General features: G+C 40.3%; 1 protein-coding gene across 1 annotated transcript; it reads right to left on the bottom strand.

Moving 5' to 3' along the window:
• Positions 1-12,253: 12,253 nt before the first annotated feature.
• On the bottom strand, positions 12,254-13,004 carry CFAP92 (cilia and flagella associated protein 92 (putative); the record flags this gene model as incomplete). Its single annotated transcript, XM_064455705.1, is given in 2 exon segments — positions 12,254-12,329; positions 12,421-13,004. Coding segments are annotated over 2 exon segments (660 nt in total), but the record flags the coding sequence as incomplete, so codon positions are not given.
• Between the last annotated feature and the right edge of the window lie 538 nt (positions 13,005-13,542).

Consider the following 13,542-nt stretch of genomic DNA (forward strand, 5'->3'; position numbering starts at 1 on the left):
GTTCATCAGTTACTGTGACTGGGCTACTTCAGTCGTGTTGCTCAACAACTCTTAGAAGTGTGGCTTGAAGAAGGGATTTGGCTCGTCAGGCGCTGTGCCAGGTAAAGATTGGAGCAGGCTCTGCCAGAATCTGCGAACAGCCTAGTAGTTCTGAGACAGCAAACACAGTAACTGTGTCAGCTAACACCCTGTTCTCTTACCTGGAGCCCTGCCTTGCTTTTGGAGGACAGAGGCTGGCTAGGAAATGGCAAATCTAGTGTTTAACCTAGTAAAATATCAGGTTCAACATAGGAGCTAATGAATTATCATTCCACAAGTTGACACACAAAAGGCTAAAGTCTGACCTTGCTAAGCATGATTTATACCTAGTGTGGGATTCTAAAAGACTACATTTCTGCAAGAACTGAATAATTAAATGAAGTGAAGGCTATGTGATGGCATGAAAACAAAATAAAGGCCAGAACTCATCTCCCACAATAAAGAACAAAATACCAGTTAAACTACTTTACATCACTCCGTATGTAATGAAGAGTAACTGCAAGGTTCCTGTTAATGCAAGACTTGCTGGCTGATGAAAGTTCAAATAACATGAAACATCTTCAAACTTCTAACAAATTAAATGGGAAAGGTAAAAATTGCTCTTCAAGAAGTTAGATTTGTGTTTCTTAGATTAGAAATGCTGCAGCCTACATTCTCCACTCCAAGGCCAGGCATACGGCTGCAGTGTCAGTGTCTCTGCCAGCACTGTGGAAAGCTCAGGCTGTGAACATGTAGGTAACACATAGCGACACCCAGGATCAACATTTACCAGTGACACCGAATTCCTTAATTCTGGAGTTTGGACATGAAAGGGAGACCTCCCAAGAACGCCAAGTTGTCCTATATAATTGGTTTGTTTCTTTGGGATACGCCCTAAGAATTTAATTTATCAACCTAGTAAGTTGTTAATATAATGTCTGTGTACTGGTGTGGGGCCACTTGTGCTACTTGTAGCAATTAGGTCATCTTACTTGAAGTCTGCACCCTGGTGTTTTTTCCAGACTTCCCATGCTCTCCATTGTGCTGGGGACAATGTTCTTGCTCCTCTTCCAGCTGTGCTGGTCATCAGGACCTGGTGCAAAGCTGCTGGTGCTGCTCTTCCTCTTTCCCGGGGAGGGGATGGGCACCAAACCAGTGTCACGGGGCAGGGCTGGGACAGGCAAGGAACCAGCAGCTGTTCAGGTGCTCAACCAGCTAGGCTTTTAATAAAAAAAAAAAAGGTGAGGCATGTCTGCCTACACAGGAAGTTCTGAGTGCCTTTGAGCTTCAAGATGAGGCAATTTTTAAATGCCTATTTTCCTCAAAGCATGGACAAGAAGATGAAAGCTGTTGCACCGTCATCTTCTAGTACATAAATAAGCACCAAAGCATTCACCTTACAGGCAAACTACAAGGTTGGAAATGTACACAGCTAAAGTATGCATTAACCTTGTATGCGCTTACAAGTCTGTATTTGAGATCATGCTTTTTTTAAATTTTTTTTTTTAGAAAAAGCCATTATGTGCAACCTTTGCGCATCAAAAGCCTTTAAAATACAAATCACAAGCTGATTGCTAGTGTTGATTAAAAGAAAAGCCCATACCAACAACCCCCCCAAAAAGAAACCCAACAAACCACAAACCAATTAAAAAAAGCCAGGTCAGTCATTAAGGGTTAAGCTCCAGCTTGGAGGTGTCCACAGAGCTGCTACACAGCTCTTAGGTGGGTTGCTTGCCTAACAAGTAGAAATATTCAGCAGAAAATGTCCCAGTAATCAAATAGCTGTGGCAGATGAGATCTGAGCGACTAAATCCATGTAGAAGCCTGATTTGACTGTGAGAAAGACTCACTGGGTCAGCTTACACTCACAGGAGGCTAAATAAAGCACATAGTTTGTGAGACATGCCAGCATTTGAAGCAGGTACAGGATCTCTGCATGGATTAAAATAAAAGAAAAAGAAAGGTCTGTATTTGCTTTTATAGCAAAAGGCAAGTCCTGTTAGGGATACAAAGCCTGGACCTAGTAATGGGCTGGTTCCCACTGTGCACAAGCACTAAGCCTAGCTTGTGCAGGTACCATGTGGGGAGCTGCACAGCTGGACCCCAGCGCGCCAGGGTGAGCAGCGAGACCCTGGGAAGGGCAGCTGGAGCACCTGCGGCTACGCCGAACAATCCCACTGTGTTCCAGGCACACCCAGACCTGCAGAGAGCCAGGTATCCTAGTCAGCAGGCAGGGCGGGAACTACACTACTTATAGAGAATGGAGGAGAAGCCGCAGCACTTAGCAACCAGCTCTAAGCTGCCAGAGCAAAGAAGATTTTTTTAAAAAAAGAAAAAATCAGGTGATCATAGCGAGACAAAAATCAGTAGAAAACACAACTGCATAAGAATGAACAGACGAGCAGATAATAGAAGGCAATGGCACTAAACTAGCTCGTGGAGCTGAGCTAGTGTGGTCACCATTCTGACATTACATTTTAAAAAAACAACCAGAAAATAAATGCTGCTGTGCTAACATAAGGTAATATAACTGCATGTTTAGCTTAGCTTCAACATATCCATCTTGGTTAAATTCTATATTCCTTCAGCCAGGCATGTTACCTGGCAAGGACTTTTTCTTTCTTTTCCTGTCAGAGGAAAAACACTGTACTGGAGGAGGAGGCTAGGCTGGCCATTATTAAAACCAGCAAGAAAAACACACTGTTTTGTTTTGTTTTTAAAAAATCTTTCTTCCAAAGCAGGTCCTTGGAAGTTAGTGCGCATAATGGGCAGTCTTTGCAACAGCATAGCCATTTTTGTGGGGAAAGACAGACATGTCTTCCTATGACCTATAGTTGGAAGCCTTGCGGGGAAAAAAATATATAGTCAAGAAGCTTTGGATATGAGAGAGTCAAGTCTGCTTGCCATAGGTAGCATGTCATGAAGGGCAAGCTATACACTATCTAATAAACTAATAAGCTTATTTATATGCAATCCAGCAAAAAAGGCTGTGTCCTGGAATTGTAGGAAACAGGCAGAGTCCAAGATGGAAGCGTTTCATAGTTTGAACAGCCAACTCAAAGCAGAAGGGCAAGCACAGAGAGCACAAAGGGATACGGTGATCAAGGCCTGACACTGTAAACTGAGGCCATCTGGCAGCTTGCTGCTGCGTGTCCAGTTCAAACACGGGCTGGCACTCAGAATATTCAAAAAAAAAAAAGGGGGGGGAGGGTGGGGGCAGGGAGCGAGTTGGCCTCTAAGCTTTAACGCCGCTTTTGTTACCAACAACAGTCTCGTAGTTCCTGTGTGTTTTGCTGGAGCATTTGTAGCCCACAGCAAGCTTCAGTCCCGTTGATCAAAATCAGCTTTAAAAGCATGCTCAGGGTTGGGTCAGTCATTTAGATACAAGCACTGACTATGATTCAGCCAACAAAAGAACAGTTAGGTGCAGGCCACCCATACAGCTTCTCATATTAATGAGCACAAATCCTTTAGTCTTGCAAACTAGGGTGTCTGTGTGGGGGTTTTTTTGCACCAACAGGCTGAAGTGCAACACTCAGTCTATACAGCACCATGGTAATCCAGACAACACATGGTGAGATATTTGGCATCTAGTCTATAGAAGTGCCTCGACCCCTACATTTCAGTAGGGGATATTACAATTTCTTTTAGAGCTTCTAAGCCAGCTGGCCAAAAATTATTCTTCTTTTCTCATCCACTCCATGCTGACAAGCAAGTTAGTTAAGTGAACAGAAATTCTCCCCATTATCTCTGGGCATCAAAGCAAAGAACTAAAAAGAAAAAAATAATTTTGTGCCTGGCTGATTTTTTTTCTAAAAGAGCTTTGTAAGATTGAGTCAACCAATTGTGCTCTCAACATCAATTTTAACAAATATTTTTACTTCCCAAAGTATTGTGCTAAATAGTGTGTCGCACATTATCATCTGCCTTCCACAAAGTGCAGGACAGCAAAGCTAGGTGCCGGGGCAGTACCTGAAGACCAAAGTTACACATTACCTTCAAAATTGGTCCTGCGTTCCTGAGTGAGAATTTCAGAGGTTCATCTTTCAGAAGTCCTTGGAGCTTCCATAGCTGCAACCTGGCTCTTGGCCCATCTGGGGATAATGCAGCTGCTGTGGCGTGCCAGTGAGTTTTAGCTTAGTATCATCAAACATAGTTTGCAGAAACTGCTTAGCACCTTCTAAAGGCCGACAACAGAAAAACCAGGCAAGAGAACCCAGTTAGAGGGAAAAGATGAGTTTTGGCTGTTTGAACTAGTTTAAAAAAAAGGCTAAAAGCCTCTGTTTTCACAACCAACCAGTCACACAAGGAGTCAACTAGAACAAATGATGCAGGCGGGTCTGGGCAAAAAGAAACACATTGCAAACTTGTCAAAATACCATTTCACAATGAAATACAACTTTATCTGTTACTGTATGTGTGAGAACACAAGGTTATACACTGACCGCCTCACCAAGGCACACTGCAGGCTGCTGTAACAGCATGTAGATTTAAAACTGGCTCATCGCAGCCTCTGTCGGGCCAATTATCTGGTATTGCTTACAGTGTGTGAGGTAGCATTTTGTCTTGACCTTGGTAATAACAAAAGCTGATTTTCATCACTCTACATAAACGAAGATCAGGCGGCCAACAGCGTTAGCTTTACAGTAGAATAAGCCAAGAAGGATCTCTACCTCCCTGTCTTATTTTGCTATACAAAAAAGGACCTAAGGCTAAGAAGTTAGGTAAATGGAGGGGTAAAACTGGAGTATGGCCAAGGGCTGGCATCCTAAGATGCCTCATTTGCTAGAGTACGAACAGTTTTGCTGTCACACAGCGCGCCTTGCTAAACCTCTTCCCCTTCAAACTCCCTTCCTTGATGGCAAGTTTCAGGCCCATATGTCAGACCTTCAAGTTAAAAGCTTTGTGTTTAGTTAAACAGATCCATTACCAGTCTGTGGGGCTGTTGTCATGAAGAGCTCAGGTAGCTTCTTGTAAAGATCAAAATCAATGTGCTGTTTGTCCTAGCTCCATCTGTCTCATGACAGCACTGGCTCCATGTTAGCATGCAGAGCATTCTCCTGCCATTTCTAAATGAAAATTGAATCCCTTTAAGAAGCCAGGCCAAAATCACCAGGGAGAAGTCACAAAAAAACAAGTTAGCCAGATGATTATTGGGTAGACATCTAACAAGTACCATAAGAGGATCTCACCAGAGTTCAAACTTCACTACACAAGGCTTTCTCCCTGTAAGTACACTTACAATTTGTTATGTTTGATACATGAGTAAGAACAAAAATCCATTTCATGAGCAAGCTGATGATACTGTAGTACGGAGCTGTTTTATTTAACATACAGACACTTACAATATACTTGAGAAATACCTGGCAGAGGATTCGATTTCATATTTATGTCACATTTCTCTGCAGTGACAGAAGGGGTCTGATGGTTGTTCTGGTAATTCATTCACAGCTGCTAAATTCGCAGGGGAACGTGGACCATCCCTCTCATCCATGTGACTCTGTGTCAATAGCCGCCTCCATGCAAGGAGACTGTGAGAGGACAGACCCAGTCCAAAACCCAGTCCAAAGTTCTCTATCTTATCCCAGCAGTAAGAAGTAGACTAGCTGTACAGAATTGCCAGAACAGTGAGAGCTATATATCACCTCAAGGATAATCTTACAGCATAGTGCTTTTAGAAAGCTGAAGCTGTCCTAGTGCTTCTAAAAATACAGTCTTAGGACCAAGAGCCCAGGTGTCTCGAGGAGGCAGGAGAGAGGAGCATGTGCACTGGAATCATGGCAGAAATATTCATCATCACAACTGCAAAATAGAGTTCAACTTTTTTGTGATCCTCTGAATACCCACTCTTGAAATACACTTTAGATTTTTTCAGACGAGACTATCCTTCACAAGCTACAAATTAACTCCCACTGTCTATTGTTAGCCCTGTAACTTGACAGTTTTAGGTAAAACAGTGAAAGTAAAGGATAGCTGAGTCAGTGCAGAAACTAAATGGAGTTATTTTAGGAAACCAGAAGAACTCCAAACACTCTTTTGCTTCCCAAGGGATCATGTTACAAAAGATGGTCAAATTCTCTGTTAAGAAGAAAACGAGAAATGGTTAAAGAACCAAAGTATGAAAACCAGAATGCTTTAGGAATGGGGTTCTAAGGGCTTTCTGCTTTTGTTCCACCTTTCAGGTAACATGAATGGTAAGTTCAGAATCAACCTCCATTATCCAATATAATGCTGGTCATGCCCGTGAGGGCCCTGCTTGAGCAGAAGGAGCCTCCTTCTTCTTCTCTCAGCTCAATGGCTAGCATTGATGCTCCACCACTAGCATTGATGCTCCACAGCTATTGGTACTGCCAGGTTACACTTAGGGTAACTCAGGGTAAGATGTCAGCTCTCTTTCCCTCTCTCATCCCATCAGCAGGTGCCAACAGTCAGTACAACATACTGGTCAACTGCGACTCCCACACCACATATCACAGTCCGCCATTGTCAGGCACCAGCTGCTGCACCGTAAGCCTGTGGACCCTTTTCCAGCTTGTCAGTTTTTGTACTGCCTAGTTCCCTCCTCTTTTTTATCTCTTTGGCAAAAGGCACCAGCAATTATACTGTACCGGGTGGCTTCTGTTACTCTTGGTCAGTGAATCTTCTCTGCTCCTTCATGAGAAGATACATCCTCCAGCAACGTAGATCAGAAAAAAGCACTTTGTTTTCACTAATCATTTCACTTCAGCTATACTCAAACCTTTTTTGAGAAACTACTTTAATTTGTATTAAAAAAAAAAATAAGATAAATGTAGCCTGAAAATTAAATGAACATTCTTGCAAGATATGATACCAAGCCTCCAAGCATCCATCTTAGAGAATAAAGCACAATTTTCACAAGAGCTTAGTTGGCTTGATCGCCTGCAAGCATCTGAAGCCTAGGTGACATGCTAAAGCACATGGGGGAGATATGGAGAAGAAAGGCAAAAAGAAAAATAGGAGCCAAACCCCTAAATAAAATACAGGTCCTTTAAATAATCAGTTTCCTTACCACTCACACAGTATCTCCTCTGTGTACCTGTAAACTCTAGAATTGTTTTCCCCTTTGAGAAGCAATTACATTTGCAATTCAACTTTTGCAAAATAAAATTACCCTGCTGTCGTGGTTTAGCCCCAGTCAGCAACCAAGCACCACACAGCCACTTGCTCGCTCCCCACTGGTGGGACCGGGGAGAGAATCAAAAGGGTAGAAGTGAGAAAACTCATGGGTTGAGATAAAGACAGTTTAATAGGTAAAGCAAAAGCTGCACGCACAAGCAAAGCAAAACAAGGAATTCATTCACTATTTCCCATGGGCAGGCAGGTGCTCAGCCATCTCCAGGAAAGCAGGGCTCCATCACACGTAACGGTTACTTGGGATGACAGAATGCCATAACTCCAAATATCCCCCCCCCCTTTCTTCTTCCCCCAGCTTTATATACTGAGCATGACATCATATGGTATGGAATATCCCGTTGGTCAGTTGGGGTCAGCTGTCCTGGCTGTGTCCCCTCCCAGCTTCTTGTGCACCCGGCAGAGCACGGGGAGCTGAAAAAGTCCTTGACCAGTGTAAGTGCTACTTAGCAACACCTGAAACATCTCCACATTATCACCATTTCCAGCAAAAATCCAAAACATAGCCCCATACTAGCTACTATGAAGAAATTTAACTCTATCCCAGCTGAAACCAGGACACCTGCACTTTTTAATAATGTTTGCACAATACCTGCAAACACCTTAACAAAAGTTTTTCAGTCTAGTGAGTCATTGTTTCAGGAGAAGAAAGAGTTATTGATTAAGGATATGAAGTTTTGGAGAATCAGGCTTGCCTCTTGCATATCGCAAACTACTCACCCCAACATGGTTTCTCTCAAGAGACTTTTTTTCTACTATTTCTTTCTTCTGCTGCATACATATTTCATTGTAGTTATCTAACAAAGAAATACTGCCTGTTTCATTCTGCTAACTTTTCCTGGTACTGTATAATCATCAGAGGAAACCCAGAGTAACAGAGGTTTCTGAGTGAAGAGATCCTCATCAGATTGGGGAATGCTGTACTCATGACTCAAGGCTGTGATCACCTCTGCTGAGGGCAGCAGATCTCCATGAATTACAACTGTCAACCTCTTACTGTGACAGAGGCAACTGAGCCTTTTAGTAGTTTACAAAAACTTTACCACCACCAAATCATTACAGTTAATATTACTATGGAAAAACCATACAACCTTCTTGAAACATCTATTTATTAAGAAGTTCAGGCCAGTTCACATATGCTGGTATTTAGCAGCAATAAAGAAGGTTAGCAGTTTAACAAATCTACTAGGAATATTCTAGGAGTGCTGCCAGCACTCAATTTAGTTGCAAGTTAATGATTAGTTGCTGAATTTTTGTAGTCTCTGGCTGGAAAGACAATAAAGCAAAGTGCCTTCCTCCACACCAGTTCTAGTGTATGACCCATACTTACGTTGAACACTCGCTAAAATCCATCCTGCCTTACCTCTATTTTACATCTCATTCTGGTCAAATTTGATTCTATATGCTATTCATGAAAACACTTACCTCACATCTGATTTCATTCACTACATTTGGCCTGCAAAGCTTAGTGTTAACACAAAAGCAGTTCTAAATATATGAGAGCTATTGAACACCATACACACACTTTGTATACATGCACTTAAATTCAGTTCTCAGCCTCACTGGCTCAGGTCATAGCAGAGGCTGCAAAATAAAGTGACTTACCTAATAGCCAAACATAGTATTATGATCCCTTGCTAAAACTGGAAATTTTTTTACTCATTTGTCACATAACTCTTCTTTATTTGGGGAAAGTAACTTTACAAAGCCCTGTAAAATAATTAAATTGTAAAATTACTATAACAATATTATTTTCTTACTATTACTTCTAAACTACACATACAACTGATGAATATCATTAATTTCAAAGTTGTACAGCATTAATGACACAAATTGAGTTTATATTGATATGTTAAAAATTAAAATTGGCCATTGTGCATGTGGATCATATGCATTAGTTTTTTTACAGTTAAAACTAATTTTGTGGTTAATTCTAGCAGAAAGAAATATATCAGGAAGCTGCAGTTGCTGTTGTGCACACATTAAACCAGTGACTGACTACAGGAAACCAAAAAACCCAATAAAACAGGGGTTCTACAAGTTAGAGACTGCTCTTGAACACAGTTCACAGTCTATATACTCCAGTGAAGAATTTATTTGTATTTCTCTGAATAATTACAGACACAGCAGAATGAGGATATGGCAAAAAGGACTAACACCCAACATCCAGTAGACATGATTCACTCATCTGTGATAGTGGGTTGTCTAGAAGGACACCAGCCAATAAATTTCTCAGCCACTAAAAATCCTTTCTCTGATTTTAAAGCAATGGGTATATGAAGTATAGCAATTGTTCCTGCAGCTTCCCTTCTCTCTAGTGGAAAAATAACCCCCTGCATTTAAAATTATCCCAGCCATCCCAAAACCTTCACTTTCACTGCAGGAACCTGAGCTGCAGTTATCTAGCAAGTTGTGCACAGCAGCCAACCTGCTGATTCAATTTTCTTTTTTTAGACAGGAGATACTACAATAAAATTTCACATGAAAACTAGTTACCAAGTATCTAAAACATGCAGTATTACATTATTTTCTACCTCAAATATTGCCAGCACATAGCCAAAGGAAGAAAAGTATTTAACAACCATTGTTGAAGAAAAAATAAAAAGAAAAAAGCACTTTTAAGGACATCACAGGGATGGCCACCAGTCACTTTCATACTGTATTCTTTTCCTTACCACCTCACAGAACTAACACAAAACAAATTACAGATATGTGAAGAGGTAACCAAGTTACATGCAGTTGATTAGAATTAATATACTTCAGAACTTTAAGTGTAAAGGCCTGGCTGTTCATTAGATTAATGAAGTTAAGATTCATTAGTCATCAGCAAATAAACAGTTCTTGAACTTGGATGGGTCAGCCAACAAGGGGAAACAGATAGGTATACTAAGCCAGCCTGCTAGAACAGAGGTGTACTACATTCATTTTTCAGCAACTGCCTTGACATATGAAAAATGAAAGGGTAATTAATATGTAAGATACATTATTGAACATGTTTTACAAAAAACCAGGCATGTGGGAGGGCAAGGCATAAGGCTGCTACAAGATGGGTGTATATTACTGCACGTTAACAAGAATCCTTCATGAAATCAGATTGATATTTAGGAGACATTCACTGCTGTCTGAAGACTAAATGTCCCTATTTATTTCAAATAAGCTTTGCAGAATTTCAGTTCAGAAGTTAATCTAAACAAGCCAGTCTATTTCTAGCAAGAAAGAAACTTCTAGCAAGTTCCCCTCTGCTTTCTAAATCCAAGTTGCTCATATCAAAGATGGATTGTACCTTTTTCTACCTCTCAATAGATGTGTCTAAATATACAAAAAAAACCCCACACACATAGAAATTTTTTCATAGATTAGTAAAATATTAGATAGAGATGTATGCATGTAAGACTTCACTTACTTTCTTTTTCTTTAATCCAGCTCATGAGATGTAATGTCAAAGATGCTTTAAGGCAAACAGCTGTGAATACCTGGATGCTGACAAAGTGAGCAACCTGGCAGACATCCAGCAATAAATCATGCAACAAAACCCCCAAACAAAAAACAGGAAACATATTTCTCCCAGCTCTCACAAAACTCTTCCTTTCTCTAGTTACCTGAGGAAAACTGTTTTTAGAATTCCCCACTTAGTTCAAGCTACTTTCTGGATCTATCAAGTCCTACCTGGCCTCCTCCTTTATCTCTATGAGAACAGAGCAGAGAAGTAAACCCTTCCCAGATGATGCTTCTGATACTGGAATTTTCATTCTTCAATTTGTATTATATTCAGATATTTTCTGATATACTATCCTACCAATACACCCCTCTCCTCTTTTTGACAAAGGATAAATTCCTGACCAAACTAAAGGTGGGCTTACCAATATCCAATTACCACTACATCAGCATCTAGAAAACCATGTTCTTTTGCCTTACCACACCTGATCTAAAATCTGAATTACCTATCAGGCCCACAGACTGCTTTCATCACAGAAAAGATATCCAAGAGTATTATTTTTTGTATCAAATATTCACTCTGCTAACATTTAATTTCTTAATTTCTTAACTATGAATCTGGACAAGTCAAACCTGGATAAGGGTTGGAAATATGTCCAAGGAACCATACCTCTGACATGGAGCAGAGGCTGTTTTGTTAAAGTGAAGAGGGGTTTACAGAGGCAGAAATTATAAAAGATAGCTTCCAGGTCTGTATACAGGTGTTGATGGAAAGATAGTTGTGAGTTATATAGTATTTCCAGTTGTCCATCGTCACATCTCTAAGTCCTGTAACAATGTACCCCAATGACAAGGTTAAAACAATGAGCCTGTACCTCAGGTTTCCTCAGTCCTGCAGTACAGTTGCTCTCTCCAATGAAACTGCTTTGCTCTTGTCCTTTAGGTGGAATCTTACTCTACAGCCTTCACTTAACATGAATGAGACTAAGAAATTGTTTTGGACAAAATTACAAAGAAAAATATTAAAACTCTCATGACAGAACTGAGTTGCACATGTTTTCTGTTCAAGTCGCATGGCAAACATTTGAAAGGAAGCTCCCTCAGTTTCAGTGTTGTGCCCCTTACCAGCCTTATCATAGCTACAAAAGAATCATATAAATATTTCTACTACAAATAGCAAAATTCATACTGCAGCAGTAAAACAAAGCATCAATTTAGGTTACAGGTGAGCACTGACAAGAGACAACTTTTCATGCAATAAGTAACTGCAATGAAGTGCCTTGCATCAAAAAAATAAAACAACAAACTACACAGAAAAGCTTTAACAACATGCTACAGTGCTGTAAAAAAAAAATCAATTATTTTCTAAGTATGAAATTTGAGGGAGACGTTCACTCTGAATTTGTCACATTTTCCCCTAGACTCAAAGGAAGAAACAGTTTGAAGTCCAGCTTCCTCATGGTGACTATTTTTGGTGTAGATCTCATTGAGTATTTTTTGTTATTATTTAGAATTGACTGATTATAGTGTTGTTTCCACAAACCAAGCAGTTGCTTAACAAAAAAAAATTATATGGTGCCACCCTTCTCATTTGGTCTTTACATGGATGATCTATGGTGTAACATGATAAAGATGAAAAGATGATGCCTCAAGTGAAGCAGCCACTGGGACTCATATCCACTAAAACCGCATAGAAAGCATCAGCTATGTATGTGCTCATATATCTTTGTATAGAAAGGGATGGGGGAGGTATAAATCAATCTAAAATCTCTGAATCTAAGGAAATAACTGATGAAAAACCTCAAACTCTCTAACCTTTCAAAGTGCTTATTCCATAGTTTCTCGATTGCTTTGTCTTTTAATCCCTTCAGTACAAAGACATGAGTTGCTCCATCCAGTAAGTGAAAACCAGTAACAATATCCAACTCAGAGACTTTCTCAAGTGTGGTTTTCAGTTTTAATGCAGCAAGAGCCATTCGGATTAAGGGTAGAGGATAGCAGTCCAGATGGAGGGCTTTCGCATTGATTTCTGTAATCTATTCCACCAAATCATGCAATAATGATGAATTATTGTAGTAAAATATGTAGATTATACAACCATATGGGCAATTTGTGACTTGAGCATCAGCAATTTCTACATGCATTCCCAATGGCACAGCTATTCCCACTCTTACTTTCAAAAGCAAATCTGATTCTAGGTAATGTCCCATAGGTAGCAGTGAAGAACCCACTGATTCTGTTATATTCTCATTTTTATCCTCCTCATTGAAAGCAGCTGTGTTTGGAGCGGAACAGTTATGGATGGGAGCACTGATAGTCAAGTACTTTTTATCCAACAATAAATCAGTTAAACTGACTTTAGCTACCTCATGCAGATGCCAAACTTTGTTCCTTGTAAAAGAATTACAGATTGTGGATTTGCAAGCAAGGAAGTTCACCTTACCCACTTTTTCATCAGCTTCATCCTCCACAAAAAAAACATGGCTGTTTTTGTGTTGTTTCCCATGTTTCTATCCCGGTCATGAACTTCAATCTCCAAAGGAAGACCTATAAGACAGACACCTCTGTAATACCCCAGGTTTCATTGTCCCTGTTAGAAACACAATAAAATCCTTAAAGTAACCCTGAGTTCTATGGATTTATCCATGACTTTGATGAGGTGGGAAGTTGTGAAATTTGTATTTGCAGTAAGTGGGAACACACAATCTCTAAAGAACAAGAACCAGGGTGAAACAGATATTTGTAGCATTAACCCTTTCCCTTTTTATTTTTAACCTCACAGAACAATCAGTTTTTCTAGTAGATAAGGTGTGCTTCACGGCACAAACTATCATCTTCCAAAGCAGCAAAGAGTACATTCTACATGCCTGGATCCTGGGTTTGGGGAATACAGTGCCCCTTTTGCCTGCCTGTCCTCAACTTTGCTGACTTTCCAAA

This window comes from Phalacrocorax carbo, chromosome 6, assembly GCF_963921805.1.
Source record: "Phalacrocorax carbo chromosome 6, bPhaCar2.1, whole genome shotgun sequence".
Taxonomy (NCBI): Eukaryota; Metazoa; Chordata; class Aves; order Suliformes; family Phalacrocoracidae; genus Phalacrocorax; species Phalacrocorax carbo.